The 19,249-nt window shown below is 35.6% G+C and overlaps 1 protein-coding gene across 1 annotated transcript; it reads right to left on the bottom strand.

Annotated features, from left to right (window-relative positions):
* Window positions 1-343: 343 nt before the first annotated feature.
* Window positions 344-17,944, bottom strand: LOC128990044 (DNA polymerase delta subunit 2-like). The gene is made up of 10 exons (XM_054412273.1): window positions 17,638-17,944; window positions 16,726-16,853; window positions 15,581-15,694; window positions 14,321-14,451; window positions 13,471-13,616; window positions 8,660-8,784; window positions 5,711-5,803; window positions 3,642-3,834; window positions 1,970-2,080; window positions 344-1,111 (listed from the first exon to the last, which is right to left on the bottom strand). The coding sequence occupies exons 1-10, from the start codon at window positions 17,861-17,863 to the stop codon at window positions 984-986; spliced, it is 1,395 nt and encodes a 464-aa protein (XP_054268248.1). The 5' UTR covers window positions 17,864-17,944; the 3' UTR covers window positions 344-983.
* Window positions 17,945-19,249: the final 1,305 nt, after the last annotated feature.

The following is a 19,249-nucleotide window of genomic DNA, read 5'->3' as shown; positions in this document are numbered from 1 at the left end:
AAAGATAATAATGGTTAAAGTTTTGAAATTTCTGCATGAGAAAGAGTTTCGATAAAGGCCTAAGCAAGCATGCCAGCTGTTTTGTTCGAAAACCAATCAAAATTTCACAACTTAATCCATTATTATCTTTGAAACGGTTAGGTTTATGAAAAAAATCACAACAATAAAATCGTCTTAAAATTACTTTTTCTACCAGAATACATCATAAAATACAGGGTGTTTCATAAGAAAAATCAAAGTTGGCGGCCATATTGGAAAAATGGCGGCTAAAATATTTTTTTTGACTTGACTATAATTTTTTAAATAAAAAATCCAAGGCACTTACCATTTAACTTTTTTTGATATCTCTTATAGTTTTCGAATAAAACGGCTGGCACACTTATGTCAATCACCCTGTATAAATGTTGCCTAGCAAATTTTACTGAACAATATTAGACTAGGCCTAACAGTGGAAAATCTAAGGATGTGTCTGAATCTGAAAGCTGACAAAAAGTAGGAGATTCATAATAAAATATTACAGAAGACTTCTTCCTATTGTTGAGATTTGTTTGGATTGGATTTTAGATGGCTCAATGTTTCACTCATAATCTGCAGTTTTGAAACTGAGTAGTTTACTATCATGTTGACTTCAAGTGGCTTTGACTTTTTAAACTCCAAAAATGGTCCATTCCTGAGTTTTCAAAACAAGATGGAGTTGACTGTACATAGGTGTATTCGTTCCAACAATAAACATTTTCATTATTGTAAGAATTAAACTCACTTTTCTACACTTAACAGAAAAGCCTAACAACTATTTTGTACAAAACCAAACTGTACACTATATGGACATAAGTTTGAAACAAGTTATTTATTACATGTAAAATACTAGCGATTTGTAATCATTGAAATGTGACACAACTTTATTTACGTTTCTATCCCTACGGTTTCGCTATAAAAATACTTCGAAAAATATAGCGACCTATTTACAATTCTATTATCATGAACTATTGCATTCCCACTTCAAAGTTCATTGTATGACAGTCTAAATTTGCGAGGTTGACAACAGCGCATGTTGCGGTTTTGGCGAAACTTGGCAAACAGATTAGCCGCACCTTGTGGACCTCTCCATCACCTAAAACAGAATCAGCTGCTATTGAGAATAAGGTTACCATCGGCGACCAAAGAACAAAATAGACTGGCAATACCGTACAGCATACACCGTAAAAGGACATCTCTCTGCACGCAACCGATGAAATATTAAATTTGCCATATTTCAATAAACTGACAAATATATATATAAGCCTGGTTTAAAAGGGTAGGGTAGAGTTTCTATTTAAACTTTCACTAGGAGCCTAGTAGGTGGAAGAATACAGATACTAGCAGCATGTTGGAAAGTAGCTCTACTCTACTTCCCCCACCACTAGCAAAATTCTCACACTCCTGCACACTATATACTTGTGTAAACGTGATCCCTTGGCCGTAGAGTTTCTAGTAGAGTGACACTGTCTTTTGGCTGGTTTTGAACACTCATTTTGGGAATGGAGGGGAACACACAGTTCACAAACTATCATCAACACTCTATGTGTGAACAGTCGGTTGTTTAAAATCGGTAGTGTGGACGAGAAAGTAGCTCTACTATAAACTCTACACAACCAACAACTCTACCCATGTAGACCAGGCTTTGGTGTTGTTGAGATAAAATACTAAAATTTAGGAATTTGGTACAAAATTATCTACAAATGGTGAGGGCATAAATGAATCTAAATAAGTTTGACACAACAAAAACTTTGTGAAATAACATAAAAAGTTGGTCAGTGAGAAACATTTTTTGTAATTGGCCAGGTGATTTTCAACAGCAAGTTGTGGGATAGTTAAAATTAATGTTAGTAAATTAAAGTTATCCTTCTTTACATCTAACAAACCTAATAAGGTTCGTAACCTAATTAGGTTTAATTTGTAACCAAAATAGGTTACAAAGGTTTATCCTCACCATTGAGTGTTTCGACTAGTTTCGTCTGGAATGTTTCCTGATTGCCGGCAAAATAAACATCAGGCCTGGCTTCCAGGATGAACGGATCTCGCTCGTAGAACGGGTAGCATGCTGCAAAGTCAGATGTAGTTTTAAAAAGTTTTCTATAAAAATCTAGATAAATTTTTTCTTGGGAGTTATTACCAAGGACTAATACATTATTTAACAGAATAATACTAAAATTGAAGGATATTTTTATCTTTTACTACATCCACTCTGAAAGTAAAAATAATTTTGATTAACATATAAACATAAAATCAAATGTGAGTCTTTTTACTTTTACATGGTTCAAATAACAAGTTTGTCTCCCATTTAACCTTTCAGAGGGCGCATTGGTTTTCAAAATGGGAAGGCGCACCTGGAGGTTACTTCCAGATCAATAAAAACAAACATTTATGATCTAAAATTTGTATTTTAGTGCACAAATTAAGTTTTATATTTAATTTTAAACATCAAAAATGTGTTTAGTGAGCTCTTAATTATAAAATAACTTAATTTGATTTTATAAATATAAAATTAAACTATTATTCTATCAAATGTTCTAATATAAGAGCGCACACGGAAGCTAATTTCTCTTACAAAACTAACAAATATAAAATAGTGGTGAGTTTTGACCTTCACTTGATTCTAGGAATAAGTTGTGTGAGGTACAGTGACAATCACACTGCGGGAAAAATAAAACATCCCTGGAGGTTACTTCCGTGATGCGAACTCTGGAAGGTTAAACTACTTTTACCATTAGAAGCTATCATCACAAATAACTTTGACTAGGCAGTGAGGGCTGGTAGAGGAGTGTGTAGGTATAAGGAATAGATGAATTATGGTGGTACAGTATGGAGCATGGTAAAACTATCAGAAAATATAGTCCAGTGTGGATGCCTCAGCTCGTACCTTCCGAGAGCAAAAAAAGTGGCAGAAGGTGTTATCACTAGGATATGTTGTCATACCTTGCAAAAATATAACGGGATTTTATGGTACTTGATCGTCTGCATAAACCAATAGTCAGATAACACAGAAAATCACTTCATTGAAAATCTACAGTATAAATGTTTAGCTTCTTCCTCAGTAGATAGTATATAGAAAGTATAGTTTTTGTCAAAATTCTAAAGGGATGTCTGTGTGTATGTGTGTTTGTATGATTGCATCTGTGTGTGTAGATGTGCACAGAGCTACGGACTACATCTGTTGTCCAATTTTGAATATGTTGTTGATTTTTTTCGGTAGCCCATTTGAGTACCACTAGTTTATGGTATCTCCAGGTTTTTTAATTTGTTTATATTTTAACTTTTAATTGTGGGTTTTTGGTAAAAACCCTTAAAATTGTGGACAAAATCAGATTATGAACAAACCGGTTTTAATGAATTTGTTTACAATATAGCATGTTATAGTCCTTTAAACTAAAAACAATATGGTATAATCATTATATCTCCAATGCTGTAAAAATTATGGTTAAAAAATTATCGCAACTTTTTCTATTTTTCCCATAAAATATCATAGTGACACCCAACGCTTGCCCGTTATAAGGGTTTAAGATAAGCTAGGGAAAGTGTGTGTAAGTTTGCTGATAACGTTTATTTATAAATACATCGATGACTTGATGCCGTTGATAAATTCAATATCAATCGCCACTTACGCAGAGTATCCGGGGAGGTAGGGGAGAGATGGCCCCACTCCAGGGTTTGATGTAGAGTATCCAACGGATCACTCATCCGGGTGAATCGGATGATATCCATAACCGGTTGACCAGAAGTGCCGGTGATCCGGCGTCCGTTGACCAAACAGCTGTATGGGTTGGTGACGCCATGCAGACTCTTGAACCTAGAAGCCTGTGATGAGAATTACGTGATTAATTGTTTGGATTGATTCAGAGTCCAAATATTTGTCATTTCAAAAATTTACTATGTAGGCTATTTTAATACAGTTTAGTCTCATTAATCAAACAGGCCTTGGGGCCCTTTTAAGTTTTGTATTTCTCCATAAGATTAACATGGGAAACAAACATTGCTATGAAACTCCAGCTGTTGTCAGAAATTAGTGAGAAGAAGAACATATGTTATTTGAAAACAGTCAATAAGTTTGCTAATGTAACAGTTTGCTACAAACATTTACTGACTTGGTTGAAATGAAATAGTTACTATTTGAATTTGGTTTTTCGTATATATTACAAAGGAAAAAAGCTAGAGACCCTGAATAATTTATGATATACTAAAAAGAAAACTGAATTTACAATGTGCTACATTTCTTGGTAATCATTGAAAGAGCCGATTTGCAAACTATGGAAACATAGGAAAGTCATAGAACACCACCAAGGAGAAGAAATAGAAACAATGTTTTTTTATATTTTTATTTATAATTGCGGTTATGGACAACCTAATGCGGCTATGAGTAAGGCTATTTGTAGAAAACACTAAAAAACAAGATCAGCTTTTGAAAAATTATAAGATATTTACAAGAAATGTTGATTACAGTAGACCCCCTCTTATCCGACCTCGTATTAATCGATAATCGGATTATCCGCCTTCGATCGTAAAATAATACAGTTTGTTTTAACCGACCTTGCTTTGAGAGCAGTTCGGTTTAACCGCCGCTTTCTAAGAATCTTGGCATTTCCGCTCCCACGCTGGGCGATGAGAACTGAACCATACGCTTATCTCCACAGGATATGACTAAGAATAAGTTATTTTGTATTGATCACAAAAAATATAACATGTTGTCAGTTTGTTATCTTTGCGGAAAATTTATAACATCGTAAAGTGCGTTACGATTTTGAGAACTGATTATCTTATCGCTGGAGTAAACAAACAATGCAACTTGTAGGGAGGGCAGGGAAGGGGGGTTAACAACTCCAAGATCAAGATGGTTTTTGTGCCTCGAGCTTCTATTGAGAGGCTATAAATAAACATCCTGTCTTGTAACAAAATAGTTGCTTGTATCTTTAATTTTGACAAAAGGTTCTATACTGTATTATGATGGATTTGGAAAGCATCAATTAATACATTACAGTTCTAATGTTATTAAAATAGGAATTTTTATTGACTCTTGCCTAGTACCATTGACTTTATAGTACTATAATATATTCCACTGAAAGTAGGCCTATTTGACTTAACCGTGTTTTGTGTTTATTTGTGACTTTTCTATCAATACGAAAAAGGAGATAAGAGTAGTTTATTTTATAAATAATGCAAGTATGACTTCAAAATAATGATTATATAATTCCAAATGAATAGCAATTCATTATGTTATCATTTTAGGGATTGCCCGTTTTAACCGACCTTTTGAGTCATCCGACCTAGGTCCGGTCCCATTAGGGTCGGTTAAGAGGGGGTCTACTGTATATTGATCTGTTATGTACATCTTGAGTATTTCCATAATCTTTCAGTCGAATCTTTTAAAGTCATCAGAAATTATGACTGTTATTCGTTTTAAAATAACCCCTATAATTAGCAATTGCTCGAATTCGAGCAACAGGTACACTAGTAGATATAGTTATAAGACGTTTCTTTTATTTACTTTCCGTTCTCATTAGGCCTAATCCAAAACCTATTTACAAAGATATTTAAAAAAGAAATTTTTTTTTGTGCACACTAGGAAAATCTCATCTTGAGGATCAGGAAGGAAATATAGGCTATACCCTGTTCCGTCCCGAAATAAAAGATAATTCCCATCATTCCTAATGTAAAACCTAAGATATACAGCACTCACATTTGGGAACATGCAGTAATGTAACGGCTGTTGAGGCAGTGTATGGTTGGTTGGGTCAAACTCTCCCGGCATGATGTCTACGTCGACAAATTGCTGAAAAGAAACCACCAAATTATCTGCCAGTGTAACAGAGCAGCGGTTTTTACATTGAAGTAGAGGAGTCATAAAATAGTATATTGAATTACTAGAGCCTAAAGTGACTCTTTCCAAAACAAGTTTAAGTTAAACTATCGACTATCGAGACAAAGCCTACTGTCGGGTCAAAAAGTATAGATACTCGAGTTTGAGCTTTTATTGCAACGTAACAAGTAGTCGTAGAAAAATACAAGTTACATCATAATTTTACGAACTTATTTCTGCGTTTATGTGTGTTGGTTTAAAATTTTTCAACTCAGCCTTTCAGCGGGTTGAATTAAAAAAGTACAGGTTTTTCGACGATTTACCAACAACGGGCAACTTTAACGTTTTATAACAAAAATACTACTGATCTTATCATTATGAAATTTTTATAGCTTTTAGAACATATACTTATAAAGCATATTTATAAGTTTTAGAATTTTTCGTCAAAACAAAAAAAAACCTGTTATGGTTTTTGTAAAGGCATTTTATTTCCGCGACGGGACAAGTTAGAAACTCTGATGAAAACTTAAATTAAAGTTCTTAAGTGGTGTTTAGTAATTAAAATGGACGTATAATCAAAGCTGATCTGAAACGCAATAGTGCATGAAATTTGTACTGCTATTGATCCGCAGGCCCCCTGCCCGGGACCGGTTTTGGCAGCACGGACCAAACCGCCGGGACCTCATCACTACAATATACCTACCCCTAACCATATGTTCACTGTTGCAATCGACTTCCCAACGCATTCTGAAACCTTTTGATAAACTGAATATTGCTTGACATTACACCTGACACCTTCGTTTTTTAAAACAAAACATATCGCCTTTAAAATCATAGTGATTTTAGCTTCTGATAAATGGGGCGCTCTGGGCATCTTGACTACAACGAACAACACAGACAGACTGAGGAAAATATGTTCAACCCACAATAATAACATTGTAGGGGAAGGTAGGTATTTAAGTATGATTCATCGTTCGAGCGTCCATGCTGCAAAACCTAGTCCCGGGCAGGGAGAACTTCCTGCCTGCAGATAGCGGTAAAAATTGCATGCACTATTGCGTTTCAGATCAACTTTGATTATACGTCCATTTTAAATATTAAACACCACTTAGCTAATGTGTAACTTAACTTTTCATTTGTATCTTTTTAAGAGCTTTAATTTAAGCTTTCATCGGAGTTCCTAACTTGTCCCGTCGCGGAACTAAAATGCCTTTACTAAAACCATAACAGATTTTTTTTTGTATTGACGAAAAATTCTAAAACTTATAAATATGCGTTATAAGTATATGTTCTAAAAGCTATAAAAAACGCATGACGATATGATCAGTAGTTTTAGCGAATTTCCCTATAGGGAAGTAGCTATTACCGTAGGTCTCATGGTAAGACTTAGGCCCGGGACCGATTTACTTTTTCATTTTGATGTCCCCAGAGGCCAAAAACACCACTCGTTCAAATTTTTATATATGTATATATATATATATATATATATATATGTGTCCGTGAACACGATAACTTGAGTAATTTTTATCCGATTTTGATGAAATTTGGTTTGAAGGTGTAAGGCGGGATAAACTTGAATGAGTTCGCGATCCAGCATGATCGGACCATGGGAACAGGGTTTTATGGGGGGTTTTATGGGGTAAAAATTGGTTTTTCTCACTTTTGACCCTCAAAACACAAAATTTCCCAATTTTTCTCTAAACCTTCTTAAAGAGCTTAAAAAACAAACAATTCAGTATATCAAAGTGTTTTTGTACGGTTATTGGCTACGGAGAAAACTAAAAAAATCGTAAATTTTAAATTCCCATGTTATTCTTATGGAGAATATTGTAAAATGTTGTAGTTTGCTTGTTTATGGATATCTTTTGATCAAACTTGGCAAATATATTCATTTTATACTAAGCAATAATTATTTTACCTGAAACACACACTTTATTAGTTTCCTTGTAGCAGCAAACCTAGGTTAAACCTAATGTTATTTAAATAGATCAATTGAAAATCAATTCAGCCAAATTGAAATTCGCTTAGGCGTCAGGTTTGCTGCGGCGGGGGTATTTTGTTATAAAATGTTAAAGTCGCCCGTTGTTGGTAAACCGCCGAAAAACCTGTACTTTTTTCACTCAACCCGCTGAAAGGCTGAGTTGAAAAACTGCATAAAACATTGTAAATCAACACACATAAACGCAGAAATAAATTCTTAAAATTATGATGTAACTTGTATTTTTCTACGTCTACTTGTTATGTTGCAATAAAAGCTCAAACTCGAGTATCTATACTTTATGACCAGACAGTAGGTTGAACAGGAAGTGTAAAAATCAACCTTTTGCTTGAATGATTAACCATTAATTAATTACCTTATACTGAACCGTTTCGTAAGCTAACTAGAAACTAATTAAGGTACTTTGGTATCATACCGACCACGTCTTGTAAACTAATCTAACCTAACCTAATCCAACCTAAGGGTGGACTATAGATTAGGTTAGGTTACATAGATTTTGTTATACAAACGAATGACAATCTGTTTTGGAAGTTAAGTTTTTGTTTTTTAAAGATGAAAGTTACGTGCATCAGGTAAATGATGTCCTTGACTCCAACTGATTTTATTCGCCTAAGGAAATAAAAATCTAGTTCAGCTTCTCGAACATGTTTCATGCACTTATGACTGTGCTTTAGGATATTAAAAATTATTAAATGGTTACATTTTCAAACTGGACTATCTCAGAAAACTTAATCATTAGCGCGAAAAAATTAATACCACAATAAAAAGTAATTACGGTCCCCTGGAGGATACAACTAAGAATAGAAAATATCAAATTTATATTTCTTTACCACAAGCTGGTTCAAAAATCCATCGAGGAGTTTGACTGCTGAAAGAGAAGATGAAGAACTTTCTATTGTTGTGGTTTTCGTCACTTTATCTTCCTTCTTTTCCACATCACTCCTCACACTGTTTCCTGAAGTCATAAGTCATAAGTCATAAGTATTTTATTGCATAAAACATTCTTCTTTACAAAGGCAATGGTGAACAGATGCATGGTCAATCAATACGTTATAAAAACTAAAAGTAATAAGTTACAACAAAATACAACAAGAACAATACAATTGAGAGAAAGTTACCAATTCAGACAAGTTAGAAAAAAGACAAATTTAAATAAAGATCTTGAAGCAATATCAGAGAAAAAAACAATAAAAAACATTCTGTGTCATATTTTACATAAACTAATGGTCAATCAATATCACGGTCATTTAGGAAATCTGCCAGGAAGTAATATGATTTCTCCACCAATAATGATTTAGTCCAAATTTTAAATTTTTGTGGTGTATAGGATTTTATTTTTGAGGGGATCTTATTATATAGACAAATCCCCATATAGATGGGGTTTTTTTACAAAATGAGAGTGTCTATCAATTGGATAATTTAGCAGATTTGGGTTTCGGGTATTATAACTATGAGTGGGTCTAAATTCATCAAAAAGTGTATTATTTAAATGAACAAAATTTACTGTTTCATAGATGTACAAAGAAGTCAATGGCATTATTTTTAATTCCTTAAAAGAACGACGACAGCTTGATCCATATTCTGCCCATAATTCTGAATTAAATAAATAAATATTACAATCTTGTCCGGACACTCCTCAGAATGATGGAGTTTTTGGTTATATTTACAGTTCAGATCCTAATAAAGCCAAAACGAGTCTTTATCTGTCTTCCTTTGTGTGTTTGATAACAATTTGTGCTACCTACTCCCGGAATAATTTGAGCACAGATCAAGATTAAAATATTTTTCCAGTATTTACTAAATCAGTGAGAATGTTTAGTTATTTAAAACATTACCATTATTTAAATAACAGTCAGCTGTTTTAAGTTTAGAGAAAGATTATTTCTGCAAACTGACACTACATTATAAATTGTTTACAATTAGCCTAGTGATATTTTGGTAATAATTTTGCAATGTTTTATAACATAGTTACCTTGTTAATAGATAGTACCTGGGGACCGAGCTTTAATCGGAGAAAATCATTAGTTCACTCTGAAAGCAGTCTTAGTATCGGAGATACATAAATCTGTTCCCAAACTCCACACGGCTCGCCTTTACAATGTCCTACACCATTTCCTACGTCATGGACCTGTTTCCCTCCATTCCCATAGCACTTTAAGATTGTAGATACCTTAATCTAATCGTTATTAACAGTTCCCACACTCCGGACAGCTCGCCTTGACTACTTCCTTCACCACTTCCAACGTAGCGGACCTGTTTTTCTCCCTTCCCATAGCATTTCAGAATTGCAGATACGTTAATCTAATCGTCATAAACAGTTCCCACACTCCATACTAATCGCCTTTACTACTTCCTTCACCACTTCCTACGTCGCAAACATGTTTCCCTCCCTTCCCATTGCATTTAAAGATTGCAGATACATTAATCTAATCGTCATAAACAGTTCCCACACTCCGGACAGCTCGCCTTGACTACTTCCTTCACCACATCCTACGTCGCGGACCTGTTTCCCTCCCTTCCCATTGCATTTAAAGATTGCAGATACCTTAATCTAATCGTCATAAACAGTTCCCACACTCCGGACAACTCGCCTTGACTACTTCCATCACCACTTCCTACGTCGCGGACCTGTTTCCCTCCCTTCCCATAGCATTTTAGGATAGCCCATACCCTTATCTAATCGTCATAAACAGTTCCCACACTCCGGACAGCTCGCCTTGACTACTTCCTTCACCACTTCCTACGTCACGGACCTGTTTCCCTCCCTTCCCATAGCATTTTAGGATTGCAGATACCCTAATCTTATCGTCATAAACAGTCCCCACACTCCGGACTGCTCGCATTTACTACTTCCTTCATCACTTCCTACGTCACGGACCTGTTTCCCTCTATTCCCATAGCATTTTATGATTGCCTTTACTACTTCCTTCACTACTTCCTACGTCACGGACCTGTTTCCTTCCCTTCCCATAGCATTTTAGGATTGCAGATACCTTAATGTATTCGTCATAAACAGATCCTAGACTTCGCACTGCTACCCTTGACTACAAAGTCTCGAGTAATCTTAAGTATAATCAATCTTTGGTATAATCTTTGCTCAATATTAACAAGTGATGTTTTTCCTTTTGTACTGTATTTGTAATTTGCTAGTATACTGTGGGTAGTTGGTTTATTATGAACACGTGCTACAACTTCAAGTCTTTTGTTTACCTTTTCCATGTTATTTAATTCAACCAACATGGTTACTTAGCAACCCATAAGACTAATGTTAAAAAAATGTGACTTTCAGTTTCGTTTTTCTACGTAATTAGATTTTTGTTGGCAGTTCTAACTGCATGAAACTTGTTTTTAGGCCAAAAATAAACTATTTACAAGATTTGAAGAAAATCGTCGGAGCCGTTTTCGAGATCTTTCTGCAAGCAAGCAAGCAAGCAAGCATACATACAAGCAAACATTGCTCGTATTAGAGTATAGGATATTTTGACAAAATTTGGCAAATGTATTAATTTTGAACTAGGCTAATATCATTGAACTATAAAAACATATCAGCTTTCATGTGACTCACATAAATACTTGTTCCTAATTTTACTCAAAAAGGGAATAAATCTGACATGTTTCGGGAAATATTTAGAGGGAAAATGGACATTCGCTTAAGCCGCGTTTATACTAGAATTTTGAACAAATGTTTGGAGCATTTTGTCGGCAACACTTGTTTCTAAAAAAAAGTTTCAACAGATAGTGCACTTTACTTTGATTTAGTTGGAAACAATTGAATCACCGTTCCCGAGAACACAAGATCAGTCCCCCTTGAGATGGTCACGTACGTGGTGGTGAGTAGGCGCGGGTCAGTAGGCGGTGGGGTAGTGGGGAAGTGTTGTAAACAGCATAGAAGTACAGTACAGTACAATTTTTTCCACAACAAATGTTTCCTTATGTTTGGAACATCCTTTGATCCCTACCTACTTCTTATGAGAATTTTTGTTGTAAACACTTGAAATGTTTCTGTTCAAAAAGCAAGTGTTTCTTGGTTTTTTACAAACATGTAATGGGTTAAAATTATAGAGGGGTTAAGTTTTTATATTTATTATTTAATTATCAGTAGGCCTATTCCATACCTGGTTGGTGATAGTGGTAAACCTATCATGGTAAGGTAAATAGGCTGTTCTAGGCCTATCCTAGGGTTGAAGTAGGGATAACCTCACTTTTGGAAAAATCACTAAAGACACTATTTTTTAGATTCACAAGTCACAGTATTGCATCGTTGTGTACAAAACGAGTGATAAACCGTTTCTGTGTAACCCCCATGCCTAATATACACCTTTGGGAAGTACGGTCAAAGTTGTTGGTTAGGCTAGGGTGGTGAACCGCGATCACCAATACAATATCACTACATAACATGCATACACTTTGTCGCACACTAAGCTACACGTCACGGGTGGAAATTATACTTTTTGTTTAAACCAGAGACGATATTAAAGTTCCGCAGTATAATTTCACAGTCGGCGCAGGTGAATAACAACAGTAACAACATAACCTGTACCACTAGTCGGCTGTCTTGGCGTTGTGTTGTGACAGCGCCAATTTTGAACTCGTGACGTCACCGATCAGCTGGGAAGTGAATCAGCTGATTCCCCATCCCTAAGGGGTTAGGGAGGGGGAAGTAGGGAAGATCCCTTGTGGGCTAGGGATGCGACGACATTCTAATTCTGCGATTTCCAGCGTTAGGACGTTACTAGTGTTCAGTAGCTCAGTAGTGGTTTTGCCTAAAGTGAATTTACGTGTGCTTTATTGTGTTAGCGAAGATCCCTGGAGTATACAGGTAATTCACCGGCTTTATCTTAATAGTGTGTACTATTATTTTTTATTATTTAGCGATAAACCCTCACTTTATTAGTTTGGCTGGAATCCTTTATTGGGTGTTAGAACCTGTTGAAGACTGTGTGATAGCGTATGCTAGGGCTCGCACGGGATTTGTTAAAGATTCAATACATATAAATACATCGTTTAATAGTGTGTTTATAATATAGATTGAGGGTGACGGGGTTTTAGCGATTATTTTGCCGGGATATTCAGTAGGTGTTGAACTGCTGCGGCAAAGCGGGCAAAGTTGAACCCGTCTCTGCAGGTCGTGCAAACACGAGGTCGGGTGAAGCACGCTAAGTATATTCAGAAGTAATATTCTAAGTGTTGAGGTTGACGAAACTGCAACATTAAGTTGTTTCAAAATTTCATTGAACGGGTTTTCATTATTTTTAAATTTAATTTAATTAGCTGTTCCCAGGTGTGAACGATGATGATGGTACAGTAGCGTTGTTGGTTACCGGTACTGAGTTCACACCTGATTCACACTACATTTTTGCGTAAATACAAATCTGTACCTGTGCTAGGTTGTTGAGTTAATTAAATAAATTATTTTTATCTGAACCCTGGAAACTTCCCAGCACGCCGACTTGAGCGATCCGCTGGCGAGAGTTGGTGACGTCTTTCCCGCTTTAACCACGGAATAGCGCATATATTCCGAGCGGGAAAAACGGCACGTTACAAACATTAGTTGTAAACACTTGTTCCTAACTAAACTCCAGTGTAAAAGCGGCTCTAGTCTATAGGTTTGCTGCGATGTAGGTATTATTATTTTATTTACCCGCTAAGATGACCCGTACAACCTTGGCAGCTCGTTCCTGGTCCGCAGGTTCGCCCAGCATACCAGACAGCCAATCTATCAACAGTTGCGTACTGAGCAGGTCTGTGCCTCCAGCCAAGTCTAGGCAACTGACCAACACGACAAACCTGCCAACAAAAAAGTTGTTATTTATATCTCACCTTCACACCCTAGGACACCAGCCCGGAACCATTCAACACTTCTTTAGGCTAGACCTAGAGGGTCGTGCTTGTGGTATTCTCGCAGATACAATACATTGTCGGGGTCTGAACCTAGCTCCGAGGGGACGGAAATCACTACACCAGTGTGCTTCTCAAACAACCACACAGTAAGAACAGTAGGCCTGGTTCAATCATCTTAAAAGTGATTTTTAAGTTTCAAACATTTAAAAAACTGAAATAACATAATAACTACATTAAGTATGCTAAACAAAACTATTTGTACTATATATTATTTAGACAATTTTCGAATTTTCTTACAATTCAAACTATCACAAATTTAAGGATATAGGTTCATAAGGGAAACCTTTAACAAAGTCTATTGCAATATTGTATAGACTGAATAAATAACTATATGGACCATAAATATGCTGTATTGTAAGCCTAAGTGTGAGATACTAGCCTTGAGTAGCTTGGTCCAGTGGTGTGGTCGTAAATTTTCCAGTGTGGGAATGCTCATCATTTTCACTGAAAAATACAGGTCGCTTACCAATATATAGGTTCTTTTCCCCTTGCGTTCCCACACCATTACACCACAGACTTTGTCACCAACACAAAATAATTTGGTAAAACTTTTTTTGTAGATTTTATCAGCATTCTTCTATTTAACTCACTGATCGTCCTTTGGTGGGCTGATTAGAGGAGGTATTGTCTCGACGCCGGCAAAACACCAATCCTCTACAAGGAACTTTCCCCCTTCTGCTTCTTCCTTTCCCAACACCGCACAAACGACTCCCGTAACCACCTGAGGAAGAAAGTAAAAGATAATTTAATTTGCAGTTTCACGTTTCATCTCAAAGAGCAAGTTTGAACCGTTTGACAGGTCATGAATCATGTTTAAACTTTTTAAAGCTAGGGGTGAAAATATTTTTCTAATCTTAATTGTTGGTTATAAGTAGAGACCTATTTAATTATTAATTGGATATATTTCAATCATCAAAAGAACAAATCTAAATTACATGCGTCCGTCCTTGGACTTTCAGATTGTTTTGTGAGGAAGAATCCTTCACAAGTCTACAATGTTACTATTACAAAATGGCGGATGGGCAAGCACTATCTGGACTTAAATTCTTAAAGGAAAGCGTATAAGGTTTTCCTCAAAGTCATTCTTATATACTATTTTTTTTTCAGTGACAAAGCTTATTTTAATTTTTGTGGCCCCTTCAACAAACAGAACATGTACTACTGAGCTAATCACCGAGCATGACTCTATACGATTTGCAGACCAACATCAAGGACAAAATTTCCAACATGATACATCCCTCTTATGTTGGCAAGAGTGATGACACTACAATCGGTTGAATCATATCAAATAATTATTGGTAATTAGTTGAGAATAGGGGATTGGGAGTAGAGTAATTGGTCTTACTAAACTTAAGATAGTAAGACCATAATTATAAACAAAAGAAAAACTTCATTAAAATTGTACAATGGGTTTTGTTCAGTTTTGAAAAAAAGTTATGCCGCACCTTGTAATATCAATCAACTTTGGAAATTGGAATTTAAACATACCATTTGTATGGATCATATAAAGCCAGCATGATTGATTTGTAGCAAACGGATTGATGTTTAAATTAATAATTACAACTTACGTCAATCAATCCAGTATGTTTATGGAGGACGCACGTTTAAACCTTTAGGTCATCAGTGCAACAGCGGAGCAGAAGATGACCTAAAGGTCGAAACGTGCGTCCTCCATAAACATACTGGATTGATTGACGTAAGTTGTAATTATTAATTCATATAAAGCCAGATTTTACCCTAAGAGAAAAAAATTGAATAAAGTATGAACGTTCCATTGAAAGTTCAAAATTCACCATTATCAATATCTTATCCTGCCATTTATCGCAAGAAAGAAAATAGTTAATTCACACCTTGTGGACATCTAAACTCCCATGGAGAACAATTCGCTGTAGTTCGTCTTCCAGGATCAAAGTATCCGTGTCAGACACAAAGTTTGTGCGGATTGGCTGGGGAATCAGCTGTGCCTGTAAATACAAGACATTCATCAAAATATAATCTAAGATATTACCCACAATATATGGTAAAATAAGTACAAGGAGTCCCTAATAAGAGTTTAAAGGGTGATATCTGAATTGTTAAGTACTTATGTTATTTTCCCATGAAGAACCAACCATTAAATAACAAAAAATCGGATTTTTGGAGATAAGCTGGTTTTGATCAAAATTGATATGTTATGGTCCTTATAATTCTAAAAAAATAGTACAACACCCCATTGCTGTAACACTTATGGTTCAAAAGTAATTGCAGCTTTTGAGATTTTTAATTACACCGTCACCGCTTACCCATGATAAAGGTTGTTGACAAGCTTATGGGATAAAGTATGTGTCAGAATGCTGATACCGTTAATTATAAATATGTAATTAAAGAGTTTTAATTGATTCCATGTACAATTTCATTGATTATACATGGTTTTAATACTTTTTTATATCAAAATGTATAAAAAAGTTTGTGTGTCTAATGTTTTAACACCTGCAAAAAGACTCTGTGTGTCACTGATTGTGTTTTAAAATCAAAGACACTGACGAAGGGATAAATTGAATGGTCCCAGAACAACCACAGAACATAAATTATATTGTTTTAGTTTAGGTATGTAGTAAACACATTCTTCCTAACTGGCAGAACCAATACAAAAATAAATAAATATACTTTTTATTTATGTTTGGACGGAGACCTTGCTACATGTGAGCCTAGTAGAAGAGATCTGGAAATGTGTAAAGTGAGCTTATTTATAAACTTCCTTAGTATGTGAAAAATAAATTTTACAACCCCTTTAAGCAGAATTTAAACTATTTTTACCTAAAAGTTATTTTGAAACTACCTATTGAAAATTAACAGTTTTAAGCAATATTATGACAGTTTGTAGACTCAATGCAGAACTGCTCTTTTAGGCCTGGATGTAAAAAAATAATAAAATAATGATCGGAAACCAAGTAGCCTATGGATATTTGATACCTAAATATACGGAAATACGGCACATTCTACATTTTTGACTTACTTCTTCACTAATATCTTTCAGAATGCTCGGTTTTAAACGTTGATCCAGAAAGAGGGTTCCAATGATAACACACTTTTCTCCCTCTGCTTTTTCCAGTTCCACTAACCGACAAACTTTAACGTCAGAACCTGAAATATTGATAAAACTAAGTGAAGAATATTATTCTAAAGTGGTGCTTCCATTATTTACAAAATTAACTACACTTTTATCTCCTTTTTTTCTTAAGTATTGACGATGGAAATGTCACAATTAAACCCAAAACATGGTAAAGTCAAATAGCCTACTTTTAGTGGAAGAAACATCCTGTAGAGTTTAGCACATATTTCCCCTCGCTGAGCAAGGGAGCGGAAATACCAAGATTCCTAGGAAGTGGCGGCCTCTTTTAACCCTGCATTTGCCCGTCCACATAGACTACAGATCTGTGCATGGAACGTATCCAGCAAAGCAAGGGGTGAGCCGGTACAGTACAAAGGTGAACTGTACTGATAAAAGTTTGTGGCAGTGACCAGGATCCGAGCCCACGACACTACTGCCTTGGGGCCCGAAGTCCGCGACGCTACCAACTGAGCCACCGACTCACCAATCAATTTGCTATCCGACTTCATCGTTTTATCAATCAATTTGTACAATCAATAACTTATAGAAGTTTGGGTTTTGAGTAGGATGAGTTCAGTTATCAGTTTATTTGCTGGTTTTATGTTTGCCGTCCCATATAAAGAGAATTTAAAAATGGCGCATCATCAGGAAGATTATCCTCAGCTAAGATGCTTTTGTTGGCAAATTTACTTACAGTAATGAGGTTAGGCCTATTCCTATTAAGTTACAATGATTTTTCCAGGAGCATCAATTATTATGCCTATGTAAGAGGTTAGGCTTAGCCTACTTACCAAATGGATTTCAAAATTAACATACCCCATTTTGCAGAAGCCCTTTTAACCAATGGGTCCCTCAATGAGCTGAGACGAACAGCATAAATGTGGGCAAATTGTTTGGAGAAATCCTTTGATTGCTGACGGAATATCTGTGATAAATCAACATATTCACAATCCACTCTCTTATGGCATATAGCAGCACTGTCCTCAGTAGGCGGACAGTTTAATACACCATATTTTCGCGACATGCTGTCTTCGAGCTTCATTTGTAGACAAATTAATTTTTTTCGATAAAACTAGAAAACCCGTAACTGAAATGGTCGTTTTGGTATCTTCTCTTCTTGCTTGAATCCGAATAGGCCTACTGATTCACTGTAACTGATTAAGTGAAGTTGGTTGAGGTTAGGATTTTTTGGAATCCGAATTCAGGATCTTTGTTGTAAAACCGTCTGCTATAAATTTGCCGCCATTACGTTGAGCGTGTTAGACACAGACTTAACTAGAATCCACTTAGAATGTAGTTTAGCCAATGGTTAAATAGAGTTTTTATTACAGTTATTATGATTATATAATTTGTCATTATTTTAATTTTATATGCATTCAAAATGCTATGTTTTGCTGATTTTGTATCTGCATACTTACAGCTGGTCTGAGCCTCCAGGGATGTTGGATGTTACTTACTGTGCTATCGTCAACCTGGAGAAAACCCCAACCTTTACAGTCATATTAACAAGGTGAGGTATATTACATTAATTTATTTAATACCATGCCTTCATTTTTACAATTGTTCACTGGATAAACTGTGTCAGATTTGAAAATAAAAACTTTCTACCATTAGCTTCTCAACAACCTTTATCATGGGTAAGCGGTGGAAGTAACTCTGGTATTTTTTATGAAAAATTACAAAAACTTTTGTTGAACCGTAATTTTAAAACAATCACGGAAGTTTACACGATTCAGAATTATGATGAAGAACCATACTAATTTTAATCAAACCAGATTTTTTAATAAGATTTTTCATCATGTATTTTATGGTGTTTTAATGCGAAAATAAAGTAACAATACCTTTTAAACACTTTACTTTTTACATTTTTTACAAAAATGGGAGTTATACCATTCTGTTAAGAATTTAAAGGGCTATATCATACTACATTTTAATCAAATCGTTCGGGTTATTTTTGAGATTTTTTCCTGGAACGAAAGGTTGTTCCCAGAAACCCCACAAAATTTCGCGATTTCAAGACACGGTAACTTTTTCACTGCGATCATGGAAGACATTGGTGATGATTCCATGAATGTAGAAGATATGCATGATTCAAATAACGTCCACTCTATATCACCAACGATCGCAGGAGGGGACATTCCAGCGGTACGGTATCGCGGCAGAAATTCATGATTTTACCACGACATCAGAAGACGTTCATGATTCCTCCTCTGTGACCACAGGAGACATGCAGAATTTGCCCACTATTACTTACGGGACTAAGCAACTTGAACTTATTCAAGCATTCAAGCAACCGCCCTGAAGTAGTAGACTTGAGGAGTGAGGAGAGCGAGGGTTGAGAAGCTGCCGCTGAAATCGCATGTTGGCAGTGCAGCCCCCACACACATATTTCTAACTACCGATGTTAGTTCTCATATATGACACCCAC

The sequence above is a fragment of the Macrosteles quadrilineatus genome, unplaced genomic scaffold (assembly GCF_028750875.1).
Source record: "Macrosteles quadrilineatus isolate MER2022 unplaced genomic scaffold, UCM_ALF_1.0 Scaffold_1__1_contigs__length_201487025, whole genome shotgun sequence".
NCBI classification, from domain to species: domain Eukaryota; kingdom Metazoa; phylum Arthropoda; class Insecta; order Hemiptera; family Cicadellidae; genus Macrosteles; species Macrosteles quadrilineatus.
This window is presented reverse-complemented; position numbering and strand designations above follow the sequence as displayed.

Excerpts from the sequence above, each read along its gene's own strand:
- LOC128990044 (XM_054412273.1), bottom strand. The coding sequence starts at position 17,863 with ATGAAGCTCGAAGACAGCATGTCGCGAAAATATGGTGTATTAAACTGT. Across the intron at positions 13,617-14,320 it reads AGCCCACCAAAGGACGATCA|GTTTGTCGTGTTGGTCAGTT; the intron begins GTGAGTTAAATA and ends TTTTGTTGGCAG. Across the intron at positions 1,112-1,969 it reads ACTAGTCGAAACACTCAATG|GTGATGGAGAGGTCCACAAG; the intron begins GTGAGGATAAAC and ends ATTCTGTTTTAG.